At 42.1% G+C, this 16085-nt stretch overlaps 1 protein-coding gene across 19 annotated transcripts in view; it reads right to left on the bottom strand.

The window, feature by feature from the left end:
- The window catches only part of DGKH (diacylglycerol kinase eta), a 218027-nt gene that overhangs the window by 62272 nt on the left and 139670 nt on the right, over positions 1 to 16085 (bottom strand). For all 19 annotated transcript variants that reach the window (XM_036300984.1, XM_036300979.1, XM_036300975.1 and 16 more), the window contains 4 exons: positions 14413 to 14572; positions 12627 to 12735; positions 12361 to 12500; positions 6553 to 6637 (listed from right to left, as the gene is read on the bottom strand). In XM_036300984.1, the coding sequence (XP_036156877.1) occupies positions 6553 to 6637; positions 12361 to 12500; positions 12627 to 12735; positions 14413 to 14572 (494 nt within the window). The remainder of the gene's footprint in view (positions 1 to 6552; positions 6638 to 12360; positions 12501 to 12626; positions 12736 to 14412; positions 14573 to 16085) is intronic.

Raw genomic sequence — 16085 nt, 5'->3', positions numbered from 1 at the left:
TTGGCTAATCAGCGAGATATGCAAATTAACTGCCAGCCAAGATGGCGGCCGGCAGCCAGGCAGCTTGAAACTAACATGAGGCTTGCTTGCTTCAGTGATGGAGGACTCCAACGTTCCCCACCTGCCTTGCCGGCCTCTGAGCTGGCAGTTTGAAACATAGTTACAAATACAGAAGCTAAACAAAACCCCAGAAACATGCTTTCAGCTAGCCGGGATCTCAGAGCTGGAGTTATACATTGTTTCGATTATAGAACCGAAACAAACCAGATACCTGCTTTCAGCAGCAGAGGCCTAAGAGCTGGAGCCTCAGAGCTAAAGCTGGCCCAGAATAAAAAAAAAAGAAAGCCGAAACCGGTTTGGCTCAGTGGATAGAGCATCGGCCTGCGGACTGAAGGGTCCCGGGTTCGATTCCGGTCAAGGGCATGTACCTGGGTTGCGGGCACATCCCCAGTGGGAGATGTGCAGGAGGCAGCTGATCGATGTTTCTCTCTCATCGATGTTTCTGACTCTCTATCTCTCTCCCTTCCTCTCTGTGAAAAATCAATAAAATATATTAAAAAAAAAAAAAAAAAGAAAAAGAAAAAAAGGAGCAGTTGGAAGCTTCCGTCACCCGCCAGCCTGAAAATAGCCCTCAGCCCCTCACCCACACTGGCCAGGCACCCCAGTGGGGACCCCCACCCTGAAGGGTGTGTGACCAGCTGCAAACAGCCATCATCCCCTCACCTAGGCTGGCCAGGCACCCCAGTGGGGACCCCCACCCTGATCCAGGACACCCTTCAGGGCAAACCAGCTGGCCCCCACACGTGCACCAGGCCTCTATCCTATATAGTAAAAGGGTAATATGCCTCCCAGCACCAGGATCAGCGGAGCCGCGAGGCCTACCGGCACCGGGATCAGCGTGACAGAGGGCAGCACTCAAATCCCCTGATTGCCCTGCGGCTCTGTGTGTGACAGGGGGTGGGGCCACAACCTTCCTATCGGCCCTGCTCTGTTTGTGACAGGGGAAGGCGCCCCAGCCCCCTGATCAGCCCTGCTCTGTGCCTGATAGGGGGGAGCTCCCCAACCCCCTGATCACCCTGCGGCTCTGTGTGTGACAGGGTGCGGCGCCCCAACCCCCTGATCCGCCCTGCTCTGTGTGTGACAGAGGGCGGTGCACCAACTCCACTATCGGCCCTACTCTGTGAGTGACAGGGGGGAGCTCCCCAACCCCCTGATTGTCCCTGCTCTGTGCGTGACAGGAGGAGCTCCCCAACCCCCTGATGGGCCCTGCTCTGTGCATGACAGGGGGGAGCTCCCCAACCCCCTGATCAACCCTGCTCTGTGCATGACAGGGCACGGAGCCCCAACCCCCCTGATGAGCCCTGCTCTGTGTGTGACAGGGGGTGGCGCTGCAACCTCCCCATCGACCCTGCCTTGAGTGTGACAGGGGGCGGTGCCCCAACCCCCAATCAGCCCTACCCTGAGTGTGACTGAGGGTGGCATTGCAACCTCCCGATCCGCCCTGCTCTGTGCATGATGGGGCGGCGCCCCAACTCCCCAATCAGCCCTGCTCTGAGCCCAACCAGGGGCTGCACCTAGGGATTGGGCCTGCCCTCTGCCACCCAGGAGCAGGCCTAAGCCAGCAGGTCGTTATCTCCCGAGGGGTCCCAGACTGTGAGAGGGCACAGGCCGGGCTGAGGGACCCCCCCTTCCCCCCGAGTGCACAAATTTTTGTGCACCGGGCCTCTAGTATATATATAAAAGGCTAAGTGACAAACCTTATGTCCGTCTGACCGGCCAGTACATATGACATGTACTAGCAATTTAAAAATAAGCATTGTTTAAAAAAAAAAAGAAAAAATAAGTGTTGACTCCCACATGCACAATACATGTAAAGCTCTTGCTGGCACCAATCACATTGTTGTTTTTGAATTTGGTTGTTTTTGTTGACATTCAACCGTGAACCACATTGTGATTTATTCATTGCCAGTACATATGACATGCATTGGCAATTTAAAAATAAATGTCGACTCATGCATGTGCGATACATATAAAGCTCTCACTGGCACCAATTGCATGCATGTTTTAATTTTATAATACTATATTATATACTAGTATACTATTTTGACATGCAATTTTTTCAGTGATGTAACTTCACAGATCTTTCTTCTAATTAATTTCCTTTCAATGTGCATGAATCCATGCACCAGGTCACTAGTAATATATTATAAATAAAAATGCTGCTGGAAATAAAATAATGAATATATTATTCTTTTTAAAAATATGTTTTTATTGATTTTTCTTTTTTTTGAGAGAGAGTGTGATAGAGAGAAACATCGATGAGAGACAACTGACTGCCTCCTGCATGCCCCTTACCAGGATGGAGCCCACAACCTGGGCATGTGTCCTGACTGAAAAGTGAACTTGCTACCTCTTAGAACTCAATCAACTGATGAGCCATACCAGCCAGGCAATATATTAATCTCTAGTAATTATCTCTGGGTAGTAGAATTATGAGATTTGTATTTTCTTTTTTATATATTATTATATTTTTGAAAATTTTAAGTAATTTATTTCATCTTTATTGTTGAGAGTATTACAGATATCTCCCTCCCCCCTGCCACCCTTGGCCACTGCAATTACCTCCTTCACCCAGATCCTGCCCACCCTAGGCCTTCACTACCCTATTGTCTGTGTCCATGGGTAATGCATATATGCATGTAAGTTCTTTGGCTAACTTCTTCCCACCCCCCACCTTCCCTCTGAGATTTGTCAGTCTGTTCCATGTTTCCATGGCTCTGGTTCTATTCATCAGTTTTGTTTGTTTGATTCCTTATTCGTTTATTTTTTTAGATTTAACTGTTGATAGATATGTATTTATTGCCATTTTATTGTTCATCTTTTCTTCTTCTTCTTCTTCTTCTTCCTCTTCCTCTTGCTCCTCCTCTTGCTCCTCCTCCTCCTCCTTCTCCTCCTCCTCCTTCAAAACCCTTTAACATTTCATGTAATATTGTTTTGGTGGTCATGAACTCCTTTAGCTTTTTCTTGTCTGGGAAGCTCTTTATCTAACCTTCAAATCTAAATGATAGCTTTGCTGGGTAGAGTAATCTTGGTTGTAGGTCCTTGCTTTCATCACTTTGAATATTTCTTGCCACTCCCTTCTGGCCTGCAAAGTTTCTGTTGAGAAATCAGTTGACAGCTGTATGGGCACTCATAGGTAATTAATTGTTTTTCTCTTGCTCCTCTTATGATTCCATGTCATTAGCCTTTGGCATTTTAATTATGATGTGTCTTGGTGTGGGCCTCTTATTTGGGACTCTGTCCTTCCTGGACTTGTAAGTCTATTTCTTTCACTAGGTAAGGGATGTTTACTGTCATTTCTTCAAATACATTTTCAATTTCTTGCTCCCTCTCTTCTCCTTCCTGCACCCCCATGATGTGAATGTTGGTACAATTAAAGTTGTACCAGAGGTTCCTTACACTCTCTATATATTTTTGGATTTTCTTTTCTTCTCGCTCTTCTAATTGGATGTTTTTTGCTTCTTCATATTTCAAATAGCTAATTAGATTCTTGACATCCTCTACTCTACTATTGATTCCCTGTAAATTATTCTTCATTTCAGTTAGTGTATCCTTCATTTCTGACTGGTCCTTTTTCATTTCTTTGATATTTTCAATAAGTTTCTTGAAGCTCTCATTAAGTTCCTTGAGCATCCTTATAACCATTGTTTTGAACTCTATCTAGTAGTTTGCTTGCTTCCATTTCATTTAGCTCTTTATCTGAAGATTTCTTCTGTTCTTTCATTTGTCACATGTTTCTTTGTCTCCTCATTTTGGCTGCTTCCCTGTGTTTGTTTCTATTATTAGGTAGAGCTGCTATGTCTCCTGGAATTGGTAGAATGGCCTTGTGTAGTAGGTGTCCTGTAGGGCCCATGGCTCAGCCTCCTCAGGAATCTGAGCTGGGCTGTGTGCACTGTCCTGTTATAACAGGGGTGGGCAACCCCTGACATGCGTGCCAAACATGGCACACTTTTGCTGGCACGCGAAACCCTCTCTTATAATCTTCCATTTACAATTTTTTTCTTAATATCAACTTTTTTATTTTTCAAATAAATTCAGTGTAGGTGCATCTTAGATAAATAAATAATTTTACATAACATGTATACATTAAAAAATAAATGTATTTTTCATCATCATATACTGTGTTTTTGTCGCTTGAATGAATTTTATTATTTCTTCAAGGTTCTTCACATACATACACCTTAAGAGATATCAAGTAGGCGGAACATGTTCTCAAAAAATTAGGGTTGGCATGCAGAAGAATTTTGAGTCAGAGATTTTGCTGGTTTTGGCATGCACTCACAAGAAAGTTGCCCACCCCTGTGTTACAGTTACACCCCTTTAGGTGTACTCCTGTGTGGGCTATGTGTACTGTCCTGTTATAGTTGAGCCTTGGTTGCTGTTGGTGTCACTGGAGGAATTGACCCCCAGGCTAATTGGCTGTGAGGACCAGCTGCAACTACAGTGGAAGAGCTGCTATGCAGGGGATAACCCCATGGAGCTGGACTGGCTTCAGTGGGACTTTGGTGCTCACCAAGTCCGCCCCTTAAGTGTATCACTCACGGATGTGGTAGAAGGTATTCTGGTGTGGTCTGAAGCTGTACACCAGTTGCATTGGTTCTGGGGTCTCCCAAGAGGTGCAAAGTCAGCCACTGCCTATGCCCTGGCTAGGGCCACCCAGCATGAGCTACAGAGCAATCTGAAGATGGCTGCTATTTTTGTTGGGCTTAGAAAGTGCCCAGGAGAGACCAAGCTGTTAATCTTGGCAAGTTGCTGCTAGTGTCAGGCCTGGGGCCACTTACCGAGGTACGGGAACACTGAGTCCAGCTGCAGTTTGCGAGATTTTAGTAAAGTCTGAAGCCTGAGCCAGGACAGGCCATTCATATAAAAAATAAATTGCAAAGAGTTTGGATGGGGCTTCAAATTGAGTGGAGCATGGTCTCAGGGAATCTTCAGGATGAGGCAGACAGTGTGGCCCAGATTGATGGTGACTCAGATATGGTTCCTGCCAGTCAGCTGTGTGTGTGTGTGTGTGTGTGTTTCGGGGGAGGGGGTGGGTCCCAACTCTTTTGTCTGGGAGAAAGCTGCTCCTGAGTTCTTGCACTGATGCCAGACAATTTAGTTCCTCTCCATATGTCCCTGGATCCTGTAAACCTGCTGCCCCAGTGCTATAGCTCAGAGGGAGTGACTTAGAGTAAGTCCATGGGCAGGCCCTTTAAGAGGAACTGCCTGGGACTCTAGAAGCCTTCCAGGCACTGGAACCCTAGGCTGAGGGTCCTGGTGTGGGGCTGGTACTCCTTGCTCCGCATGGGATATCCCTCACAATTAAAAACATGCCACACATGGGTGTCAGACTAGCCCACTCCGTGCCTCTCCTGTACCTCCTACCAGTCTCAATGTGGCTTCTTTTTGAATCTCTAGTTGTAGGACTTCCATTCAAGATTTCAGGTGGTTCTATATTTTAGTTGTAATTCTGATGTGGTTGTGGGAACATGCAAGTACCAGCATTTACCTATACTGCCATCTTGGTTCCTCTCTCTAAATTTTCAAAATTTTTATAAGCAGTTTTTGCTACCTTATATCAGAAAAAGTTTTTCAAAATTCAGTTAGTTTCCTTAAGGAAGAGCTCCATGTTTCTAGTTTCCATTCCTTTCCTTAGTTTTGACAAGATCATAATTTTCTTAATGACAAAACAAAGACTTCAACTGTAAAATAAACAGATGAATTTTCCTCGAGGGGAAAATAAGCTCTCATAGATCAAATGGTCTTAGTGAGTCAGAGAATAATCCTTTAAAAATCTGGTTTTGTTGTAAGTCTCCAGGGCTTTGAGATTTAATCAGAATGCTGAATCTTTAAGAACATCTAAAAACTGTATTATTAATGGTCCATAGCAGGGATGGAATAAAGTGCACTGTTTTTCTTCCTTTGTTTTATCTTGATCAACAGACTTAACCTGTAGACCTGTTCTGATGCACCCTCAACAAAGGTATATAGTATTGTAGCCATGAGTATTGGTGTGTTTGGAGATTGTTTAGGGGAGCTGGGCTAACCCTATTGATCACACAGGTGTTCATGGCTGAAGCAGAAGATGAGTAAAAGTCAACAGGAACCTGTCATCATCTGGCCTTCCCTGGAACCCTGTTGGTCAGAGGAAGGAGGCAGGTGGAATGTTCGGGGAGAACAATGAGGGGTGTTTTCACACACTCATTATCTCATTTAATCTTCGCAACATGGTAGTCTCACTCTACAGATGAAGTCACAGAGGTCGATGAAGGTGAGTGATATGGCTAAATTCACACTCCCGGTGTGAGTGTTCATGCAAGGTCTCTAACCTAGATCATAAGGATTCCATCCTCTTGGGAGAGGACTGTAAGAAGACAATGAAGACCAGACACCAAACAATAAAACATAAAATTAAGTAAACATGCTACCATATCTTATAAGCTTTCTTATTTGTTCAAGATATTCACCCCCATTTTCATATAATAAATAGGTAAAGGGTTAAAGTCTTACATAAAATTCTTCAGGTGCTTCTGGAGGTCCTGGAAGTAGAGAAGCCTTTGGTGGCAATTTGAGTTCATAGGTCATTATACTCCACCTGAAGGGAGAAAAATCTTTGGTCTAAAATTCCTTTAAAATTTAATAAACTGGCTATGTCTCACTTCATATACAAAAACAGGCACATATATGAACTATGGTTTATTGTATTTTAAAACAACCAAATGTGATTGAATATAAACTGCACTTGAAAAATAAAACAACCAAATATGGGAAAAGAGATGAAATTTTGGTAATTTCACAAAATGCTGAATTCATAAGTTATGATTTCCATATCCTATCAATTCTCTGTGTATTCATGACTTCCAAACATTTTAAGGCCATGACCCAAAGTAAGAAATGTTAATAATTCCTCTTTACCAGATGCAATGCATTCTGACTTTTCTATTTTTGTTGTTTCACTTTTAAAATAATGCTCACTGTAATTTAATAACTAAATTATACAACTTACTAATGGATCACAACCCAAAGTTCTAAAACACCATCCTAGATTAAATAAATGCACACTACCTATAAAAAAAATCATTCTCCATGTCACAACCAGTCATGCCACGGGTTCTATTCCCAGTCAGGACACATGCCCTGGTTTCAGGCTTGATCCCCTGTGGAGAGCGTGCAGGAGGCAGCTTATTGAAGATGTTTCTCTCTCACCGATGTTTCTCTATCCCTCTCGTTTCCTCTCTCTCGAAAAAAAATCAATAAAAAATACATATTTTTAAAAAGAAGTACCAGGCAGACAAAAATATGTCATTCTTACTCTGTCTCCACAAACCTGTTTTCATCTTTCTAAGAAAGTCACAATAATGCTTATTAGCTATCCCACATGTTGTTTTGAGGATTAAATCAATTGATAATATATGAAAAAGTTTTGATAATTTGGAATATTATTAAACAGAAATATTTTCACCTGGTCCTTAAAAACAGTAATGAAAAGTCAGGAACATCTTCTGTCACTATATATTTGGCCCCTTTGCCCATATGGTGACAGAAGATGATTTGACTTTGGGTGGTGGGCTCACAATGCAATATACAGATCATGTATCACAGAAATGTACACTTGAAACCTATATGATCTTATCAACTAACTAGTGGCCTGTGCATGGATTCGTGCACTGGTGGGGTCCCTCAGCCTGGCCTGCACCCTCTCGCAATCCGGGACCCCTCGGGGGATGTCGAACTGCTGGTTTTGGCCAGATTCCCGCAGGCCACCGGCAGGGATCGGGCAGAAACCAGCAGTCTGACATCCAAGCAGCAAGCGGCCAGGGAGGAGGCCGGGAGCCCGAGCACCGGCCAGGCGCTGCGCCGTTCCTGCTCATCTAGGTCCTGCTGCACCTGCCGTCTCCGCCACCACTTGGTAGGCTCGCTGCCGCTCTGCTGCAATCTCCAAGCTGCAGTTGCGTTGAGCGTCTGCCCCCTGGTGGTCAGTGTGCATCATAGTGACCAGTTGTTCGGTTGCTTGGTTACTTAGGCTTTTATATATATAGATGTCATCCCAATAAACTTTAAAAAATTAAATCAATTAGAAAATATTTTTTAATAAAGCCTGGAAAATGTTCTGATGTTTCTAATAATAGTTTTTTTTTAGGTTCAAAAATCTAGCCCTGGCCAGTGTCTCAGTGGTTAGTGTGTCAGCCCGAGCATCGAAGGGTCATGGGTTTGATTCCCAGTCAAGGGCACATACCAGGTTGCAGGTTTGTGCTGGTCAGGGTGTGTGTGGGAGGCAACCAATTGGTGTGTCTCTCTCACATCCATGCCCCTGTCTCTTTCTCTCTCACCCCCTCCCTCCATTCCACTCTTTAAAAAAAATTAAAAAAAATCAATAGAAAAATATCCTCAGGTGAGGATTAACAACAAAAAAAATCTAAAAGGTTTTTAAACCCCTTTTTATTTTTATTTATTTATGTCTTCCTATGTTTTTGCAGAAGTATCAAGAAATTTCACCTTGGGGGCACTATTTCTCTGCTGACCATGTGGAGAAGTTAATTTTTATAACGAGGGAAAAGCACACAGAGTAGGATGAAACGAGAGTGTGGTATTTAAATTTGCAACAATAAGCCCTTTAAAATACCCTGTGTGGTTTGGTGAGCATAGAATTGGGTAGCTGTCTGACAAATCACCTCCAGGCTCCTTTAAAGACTGGAGTTTAAATCCACTTTCTGGACAGAAACCAAGATAGCGGCATAGGTAAACACCGGAAATTGCTGCCTCGCACAACCACTTCAAAAATACAACTAAAAGACAAAACGGACATCATCCAGAACTACAGGAAGGCTGGCTGAGTGGAAATTCTACAACTAGAAGGAAAGAGAAAAGCACACTGAGACTCAGAGGAGGTGCGGAAGTAAAGTGCAGAGGTACGGAGGCGCACTCGGAAAGGGCCGGCAACTGAGGACACGGTTGTCTTTTTCAATCAGGAGGGAGTCTCAAGCTCTCAACGGCCCTGACTCCAGTTCTGGGAGAGTCTCTGGGGACCCAGACTCATACGGGGAGAAACTGGACTGTCTGGCATCTGGCGGACGTCGAGGGCGGCTTTCTCTCAGAGGTGCTTGCAGCGATTACCAAGGCACAGTGAGACCCGGGTCCTCTTAGGGAAGGATGGAGGATCAGCCATAGCTGTTTGCTCCACCCTGGTGATTCCCTGAGACCTCACCCCACCCAAGCTGTTCGCAGAGGCTTTTGCATATGAATGGCCTGGCCCTTTGCAATCTAAAGTTACCTAACAAACTGTAGCTGGGTCAGAGAGACCCAGAACATCCAAAAGAAAGCCCAAGGCCCCACAGCAGCTTGCATTGCTTCATAGCTGGGCCTCATCTGGGCACCTCCAAACCCCAAACAAAGAAGAGGAATCTGCAGATCTCTCTGTAGCTCCTGCTGCGTAGCATCAGGCAGAGGCTAAATTAGCACCTCCTTAGAGATCCAAGAGCCAGTGTACCCAGTGGTCAGAGTAGAACCATCCAGATCCATAAGGGACACACTCAGGGGGCAGACTCAGTGAGCACCAAAGCCCCACTGAAGCAAGTCTTGCCCCAGAAGGGTGTCTCCAGCACAGAAGTTCTCCCACTGTAGACACAGCAATTTCTCACAGCCAATTGGCCTGGAGGTCAATTCCTCCCAGTGATCCTACAACAATCAAGGCATAACTACAACAAGACTGTGCACAAAGCCCACAAAGGGGTGCACCAAGAGTGTCCACCTCAGGTAATTGGGGAGGCTGAGCCACTGGGCCCTATAGGACACCTAGCACAAAAACCACTCTATCAACACAGGGAAGCAGCCAAAATGAGGAGACAAAAAACAGGTCACAAATTACAGAAATGGAGGAAAAAAAACTACTGGATATAGAATTCAAAACCACACTTTTAAGGTTTTTCAAGAATTTTCTAGAAACAGCCGATAAATTTAGTGAGACCCTCAAGAAATCTAGTGAGACACTCGAGGTTATGAAAAAGGACCAACTAGAAATTAAGCATACACTGACTGAAATAAAGAATATTATACAGACTCTTAACAGCAGACTAGAGGATCACAAGATTCAAGTCAAAGATTTGAAATATGAAGAAGAAAAAACAACCAACCAGAAAAACCAAAAGAAAAAAGAATCCAAAAATATGAAGATAGTGTAAGGAGCCTCTGGGACAACTTCAAGCATCCGAATTATGGGGGGTGCCAGAAGAAGAGAGAGAGCAAGATATTGAAAACCTATTTGAAGAAATAATGACAGAAAACTTCCCCTACCTGGTGAAAGAAATAGACTTACAAGTCCAGGAAGCTCAGAGAACCCCAAACAAAAGGAATCCAAAGAGGACCACACCAAGACACATCATAATTAAAATGCCAAGAGCAAAAGACAAAGAGAGAATCTTAAAAGCAGCAAGAGAAAAACAGTCAGTTACCTACAAGGGAGTACCCATAGACTGTCAGCTGATTTCTCAACAGAAACTTTGCAGGCCAGAAGGGAGTGGCAAGAAATATTCAAAGTGATGAATAGCAAGAACCTACAACCAAGATTACTTTACCCAGCAAAGCTATCGTTCAGAATTGAAGGTCAGATAAAGAGCTTCACAGATAAGAAAAAGCTAAAGGAGTTCATCACTACCAAACCAGTATTATATAAAATGCTGAAAGGTATCCTTTAAGAAGAGGAAGAAGAAGGAAAAGGTAAAGATAAAAATTATGAACAACAAATACATATCTATCAACAAGTGAATCTAAAAGTCAAGTGAATAAATAATCTGATGAACAGAATAAACTGGTGAATATAATAGAATCAGGGGCATAGAAAGGGAGTGGACTGACAATTCTCGGGGGGGAAAGGGGTGTGGGGGGGTGCGGGAAGAGATTGGAAAAAAATAGTACACCTATGGATGAGGACAGTGTGGGGTGGGGGGTAAGGCCAGAGGGTGGGGTGGGAACCGGGTGGAGGGGAGCTATGGGGGGGGGGGGGGGAAGAGGAACAACTGTAATAATCTGAACAATAAAGATTTAATTTAAAAAAAAATCCACTTTCTGCACCCACACTACTGGGGGTATCCCTCTCACCTTGTATGTTATATAAATGTCTAGCCACTATGTTGTACACTTTAACTAATATAAAATTGAATGTCAACTGTAAATTTAATGAAAAATTTTTTCTAAAAGGAGTGTTTGGGATAAATAGAAATAAATGTTCTATGGCCCAACTCTCTTTTTAAATATTCTGTCAGCAAAAGAATTAACCATTTCCACATTACCTTACGACAGGCAAGTTTATAATTAATTAGATTATAGCTCATTTGAGAGCAATTACATTTTAGATGGGTGGCTCCCTGATGATTTTGTTACTTTCCAGAGGAGTTCCACAGATGGCTAATCCTATCAAAGCTGTTTTGATTCATTATAAACTCAAGTTTATAACGATATTTTGACTTTTATCTTCTTTTTTAAAATTTAAATTCTTTATTGTTTGAAGTACTACATATGTCTCCTTTTCCCCCCATTGGCTTCTCCCCGGCCATTCCCACCCCCTAGCACATGCCCTCACTTCCCTCTAGTTATGTCCATTGGTTATGCTTATATGCATGCATACAAGTCCTTTGGTTGATCTCTTACCCCCCCTCCCCTGCCTTCATATTTTGACATTTGTCTTCTTATGGGGGTGGAGAGGTTATTGCTCACTGAGTCCTGTTGTCCCCTATACCTAAATTCTAAAACCTCCTCCGTAAGGCTCAGAACACATGCACTGTGATTTCTTCTTTCCATGTGGAGCATTTAGAGAGAGAGCAGTGAGGAGATGTGACCAAGGGGACCATAAAGGGTGATAGTTCTTCCAGATGCATCTCTCTTCTTTTAGTATTTAGTTCTTTGTTGGTTTAATTCATTCTTCATAAGCATCATTAAAAAAAGATACTCTAACAAATCCAAACTTTATAGATCTTTTTTAGCTTTAATGAAACCACAAGATGATAATCATCGAAAGGCCCCCTCCCCAAATTAACCATTTAAAGCTGAGCCTTCTATCTCTAAAATAACGGGTTCATTAGACTAGTTTTTGCTACAATTCACTCACTCAAAAAATATATTGATTGAGTGTCTACTCAATATACAGAGTGTCTGCTCTCTTCTGGGCTCTGTTCTAGACCTCAGGGGTGAGAGCGTGGACAGGACCAGGAAGTCTCTGCCCTCAAGGGGCCTACAGTCAGCAAAATTTAAGTTCTCAAAAAAAAAAAAAAAAAAGATTGCAGTATGCCATTTTCAAACTAGATATAGGAGATAATTCACTTTTACCTGTCCAGCATTTTAGTACTGGCTCGTTCCAGCTTCTCTAGTATCTGGGGAAGTTGAGTGTCATCATCGTATGAACCACCCCAGCCGAGAACCCGGGCCAGGTCATTTCCGGTACCCAAAGGCAGCACTCCAAGCTGACACTAGAAGAGAGCACAACAGGAGACCTCAGACAGGGGAGAGATTGGGTCCATGACAGTTCTACACTTCTCTGTCAGCCGGTTAGTACACATTCATGTTAGCTAGCAATGAAAAGAATTAGTACTTGCCTGTTTATTCAAGTTGAGCTTATCAATTTCTGACAAAACCCAACCTACACTTCCATCTCCTCCACAAACAAGAATCCGGAAATTGTCAAACTTCTGGAATAATCTTAAACTGAAAGTAAAAAGTGTTTTATTTTAATATAAATAAAAAAAATTCACTTTCCCTAATTCTATGTTATTCTATATTTATTGGTGTTCATGTTCAGATTAAATATAAGAACTCTTACATAATAATTATACTATAAAATTAATTTAAGTACAATTTTAACTCAATAAAACCTCTTAATCATAAAGAGGAAAGAGGATTATAAGTAGAAATGGAAGTAAAATTAGAAGGAAAGGGAAAGAAGAAATAAGAAGACAAAAAAGAAGCAGAACCCAGGAAAGAGAATGAAAGATAAGTGATACAAGATGGTAAAAGTAGTAATTTTTTCTTCCCATGACAAGGCTAAGTTACTTCCTGAAGCATAGCAAGCTCCAAACCAGGGGTGGGCATCTAGGGCACTGTTGCTATTGAGTGGCAGCTCCTAAAGAAATCCCAAACCTTGACAATGTGTCAGTTTTTGTAGTCCTGTCAGTTGTTCTCCTCCTCTTCTCCTAGTCTCAGGTCAATCGTTTTACTCCTATTTCCCTGCCTCTCAACTTTTGACATGCCCCACCTCCTGAGTGTACCTTTGCATAGCTCAAGTATGGTGGGAAATCTAAAAAGTATGTTACAGAGATAACCTCAAGAAATTTAACAAAGAAAGTTCCTTGGGTGGAAATAACGAATACCAAGAATATAAGATATAAGAACTAGAAAGGATTATAAAACAAATGTACTAGAAAGGAGACAGAGCTAACCAGCAATGGGAGAGATAAAGGTGAGAAGAGAGGCCAGATGCGGAAATGCCAGGACCCAAAGAAAGGGAAGTGAGGGATGTCCACGTAGATAAGGAAGGAGTTGGGTACACATGAAAAAGACCAACACCAGTGATCAAAGGGCCTGAACTCTGCAAGAAAAAGGCAATGGAAATAAAAAGGAACAAAAGTGAAAAGAGGGACAAGAAAAGAGTAAGGAGAGAAATATGGAAGACAGAAAAATCTGAAAATCCCCATTTCTACTTTTATGTTCATGCATCAAGGTGACGGTGGAACCCTAGAGAAAAGCAGAGTTGGCATAAATAAATCATAGAGAATGCTGGGCTCTGGTTCAAATGACACAATATCAGTTCTCCAACAAAAATCATACATGTTCTGACAGTGCTTCAAGGCACATTTTCCTTCACTGAAAATATTTAATATTTTTTCAGATTTTATGTTAAATGACATTCCAGATAGCTGAAACAATGAAGAAAAGCATTTCTTTGCCATTTGTATGGAGTGAGTCTGAAATCCTGGAGGAACTACCTAGAGACCCATGATAGTAACCATACTTTAGTTAAACAATTGATTGTATTACATACAAATCAATACAAGTCTTCCATGCAAATCAATTTCTAAAGTTAGCTTGTATTTCTATATTTTCACATTTATCTATCTTAGAGCTCAGCACACTCTGAGTGCTTGATTGATGTAAGATACGATCTAAAACACTTTCTAAACACATTTTGGAATTTGTATCACACAAGGAAGTTATATCAATATCAAAGAGGTTGTGTTAAATTTATAATTAGAATTTTTAAAAAGGGAGGAGAAGATCAACACGGAGATGTCTAAATGAGTCTACAATTTTCATGAACTGAAAAGCCAGACACATTTCATGCTTAGTGCTGTTTCATTTAAAAGAGACTTATCAATAATCAATTACCCTAAATAAGGACCTCCATTCATTAAATCAAACACCTGAGCTGGATTTAGTAACTGTTTAAACCGTCGAAGGAACTTGACTCCCTGATTATCTCCACTCTTGGAGTTGACGAAAACCAGTAAAGGACTAACACAGAATGAAAACGTTGCTCTACAGAAACCTGTAAAAAAACACAGGACAAGATCAATATGCATAGTTTCCTCTCTTAAACTAACAAAAATCCAGAGAAAAGAAGAGAAAGTCATAAAAATAAAGAACCAGGTTCATTACTTTAACAATAAGTTATAAATTAGCCCCCCAACTGGAGATTGGTTTATTATTTACATATTAAAAATATAAATATATAGAGAGAGGAGTTATCTTTTAAAATATGCTCTATAATGAAAAATCATAACAAATGGTAAAAGTATTAATCAGAGATAATTTGAGATGTAGGACCTACTTTAACAACAATTATAAGGAAAACCAATCAGTCTATGTTCTTGTATTTAGTATTATAAAGTACTAGAGGCCCAGTGCATGAAATTCATGCACTTGGGGGTGGGGGTGGGGGTGGGGGGTCCCTCAGCCTAGCCTGCACCCTCTCGCAGTCTGGAGCCCTCAGGGGATGTCCAACTGCGTGGAGGCAGGAGAGGCTCCCGCCACCACCGCTGTACTCGCCAGTCATGAGCTTGGCTTCTGGCTGAGCAGTGCTCCCCCTATGGGAGTGCACTGATCACCAGGGGGCAGCTCTTGCATTGAGCGTCTTCCCCTGGTGGTCAGTGCACGTCATAGCGACTGGTCGACCAGTTGAGTGTCTGCCTCCTGGTGGTCAGTGCTCATCATAGCAATTGGTTGCGTGGCCTTAGAATATCATTAGCATATTATGCTTTGATTGGTTGAACAACCAGACGACCAGACACTTAGCATATTAGGCTTTTATTTTATAGGATTAGTAGCCCTGCGCATGAATCCATGTGCCAGTAGCTCACTGCCGCCCTCCTATAGCTCTCTGCCCACTGCCCTGCCCTCCTGTTACTCCCCCCACCGCCCTCATAGCTTGCTGCCCTGCCCCCTCCTGTAGCTCTCCATCGTCCACTTGTAGCTCCCTGCCCCACCTTCCTGCTGATCCGTGATCTGGTCGTTACGTGGTTGGTCGCTATGTAATGACCATTTGCATATTACATCTTTATTATAAAGGATTTTAACTGCTCATTGATGAAGCCTGAACAAATACTTTAAAGTTTATAATAAACAACAGAACATTGATATATCAGGGCTTGTAGAGGGAGGGCTTTAATACCATAGGTTTTAAAAAAGTCATAACTTTTGAGGCTTGTATCCCTGTATCTATAATTGGCATAATTTATATAAAAAGTTTGAAAATCATAATGCACTTTATCAATGCAAAACATTAATCATATATGATAAAAGCCTTTTATAATATGGTTTGCTTGGAAAGTTATTAATTTGCTATTCCAAAACCAGTGTTGTAAACACATTCCTCAGCACTTACAACTAAGTTGTAAGATTTTGGAAAAAGTAAATAAATTTATAGTAATATAAATTCCTGCATTGAAATGATAAGAAAACAGATTTCTAAATAAGTGATATGCTAATGGGCAGTTTCAATATAGAGGGGAAAAAACACATAAAAAATTAAAATTTTTGGATTACATTTCAGAACAGAATAA

The sequence above is a fragment of the Myotis myotis genome, unplaced genomic scaffold (assembly GCF_014108235.1).
Source record: "Myotis myotis isolate mMyoMyo1 unplaced genomic scaffold, mMyoMyo1.p scaffold_m19_p_3, whole genome shotgun sequence".
Lineage (NCBI taxonomy): Eukaryota > Metazoa > Chordata > Mammalia > Chiroptera > Vespertilionidae > Myotis > Myotis myotis.
The sequence above is the reverse complement of the archived record's forward strand: the minus strand, read 5'-3'. Positions and strand labels throughout refer to the sequence as shown.